This window comes from Echinops telfairi, unplaced genomic scaffold (genome assembly GCF_000313985.2).
Source record: "Echinops telfairi isolate 266 unplaced genomic scaffold, ASM31398v2 ScPeMD7_4225;HRSCAF=4972, whole genome shotgun sequence".
In the NCBI taxonomy this organism is placed as follows: Eukaryota; Metazoa; Chordata; class Mammalia; order Afrosoricida; family Tenrecidae; genus Echinops; species Echinops telfairi.
This window is the reverse complement of record NW_022108124.1, coordinates 24924012-24925783: the sequence shown is the minus strand read 5'-3', so window position 1 is coordinate 24925783 and position 1772 is coordinate 24924012. Positions and strand designations below refer to the sequence as shown.

At 37.9% G+C, this 1772-nt stretch overlaps 1 protein-coding gene across 1 annotated transcript in view; it reads left to right on the top strand.

Annotated features, from left to right (window-relative positions):
- LOC123522267 (zinc finger protein 432-like) overlaps positions 1–1772 on the top strand; it is a 48653-nt gene that overhangs the window by 1689 nt on the left and 45192 nt on the right. Inside the window, exon 3 of the mRNA XM_045295016.1 lies at positions 1166–1332. Coding sequence (XP_045150951.1) covers positions 1318–1332 — 15 coding nt within the window. The 5' untranslated portion in view covers positions 1166–1317. The remainder of the gene's footprint in view (positions 1–1165; positions 1333–1772) is intronic.

The following is a 1772-nucleotide window of genomic DNA, read 5'->3' as shown; positions in this document are numbered from 1 at the left end:
ATACTTGTATAGGCAAACTATCTAACTGCATTGGGTTAGTACAAATAATGCTACATTTAAAATGTTATTTGTCTTGGGGTTCAAAAGTCCATTCACTGTGGGGGGATGTATACCTCTTACTTCATTCCAAAGTATATATGTAAGTTAAAAACTAATAGATGATATATAAGTGTTTACTATGGAGCCCTGGTTTTGACATGGATTAAGAGTTTGGACTGTTAACCTCAAGGTCAGAGGTACAAACCCATTAGCTGCCTGTTATGACTTTATAGTCTTGGAAACTGTAGAGCAGTTCTCCTGTGTCCTATCCAGTGCTTATACGTCTACCTCTACTTGATGGTGAGTTTTAAAGTGTTTCTAAAGTGATTGCACAATTTATAGTTCCTCTAGAAAAATAATCTTCAGTTTATAATAGTTCTTAATATAGCCCATTTACAATGTTTCCAGATGCTTTAATTAGCATAATCATCTTTAAGGTTAACTGATTTGTCATTCTCCTTGAGAGCCGAACAGTAAAGAATTGATAGTTCTGTATGTTGTGAGGTAGGTGTCCAGCATTTTTTGTTTCTTCTTTTCGACATGTATATTTGATTGTCCAATCTCTATTTATTATAAAGTCTTCTTTTCCTCACATCTCTGAACATCATGAGTTTTAGATTTTAGTACCCAGGGTATAAACAAGTTTTTCGTCACTCAAAAAGGGGATTGATAACAGTATTGAGGACTTTGTGTTAAGAAGAGGGATAGGAGGGCAGGAAAACCGCCACTCTGCCCATCTTGTCACATGTATACCCCAATCCCTCCTCTTCCTATTGCATGTAAATCCCTAGATTGTCCCCCTCATTGCTGTATAACCTATAGTGCAACCCCTTCCTGTGATGTATATCTTTATCTGTAATTAGTGGGCTTGGACTCCCCCAAAGATATATAAGCCTTGGTTAGCAATAAAGATCCCCCTTGGCCTTTCTCCGCTCCCCTGTTCCCTTTCCCCTTGTCATCCTTCCCCTACCACTCTCTCCTGCCCTCTGGTTTCCCATCTCCACATGAACCACCAAGTGAGGCTTAGGTGAGCATGCTACTATGGAAAAAAAAAAAGAGGGATATGAAGAGTAACAGTATCTGGACCTACAGGTGATAGATTACTCACATTGTTTTCTCCCATAAGCCTGCAGGTTTTGAATCACCAGCAGCTTGGAAGGAGAAAGTGCTGGGTTGACTTCATGAGAAATTGAAATTTGCGAACATCATTAGAGCTTATCCAGATAAGACAAAAATAGAGCATCCCGGTTGCCGAAAGTATCCTAAGGACCAAAGAAAATGACCAATGTTCAGGTGATTTAGATGTGTTTTATCCTTTTCTGTATTTCCTACTGGAATTCTAGAAGCATGAATAATACTGATTTAGTTCATTAGAAATTGGAAATTTGAAATAGTACAAGTTAAAGATAAATTTAGACTCTGACGTCAGCATTGGGCTGGAGAAGATTAGGACTATATTGATGATAGGACTAACACCAAACTGTTGACATTGAACATAGGAAGTCCCTGAGGATTCTTTGGATGCCATTAGCTTTCAACTCATAATTCATTACTCTATGGCCAACCCATGAGAATCATTCAAATTAAACACTATGCCTAGATTCTTTTTAATATGTTATTGGGGGCTCTTACAGCTCTTAGGACAATCTATACATCAGTTGTATCAAGCATATTTGTACATATGTTGCCATCATTATTTTCTAGACATTTTCTGTTGAGCCCTTGGTGTTGGC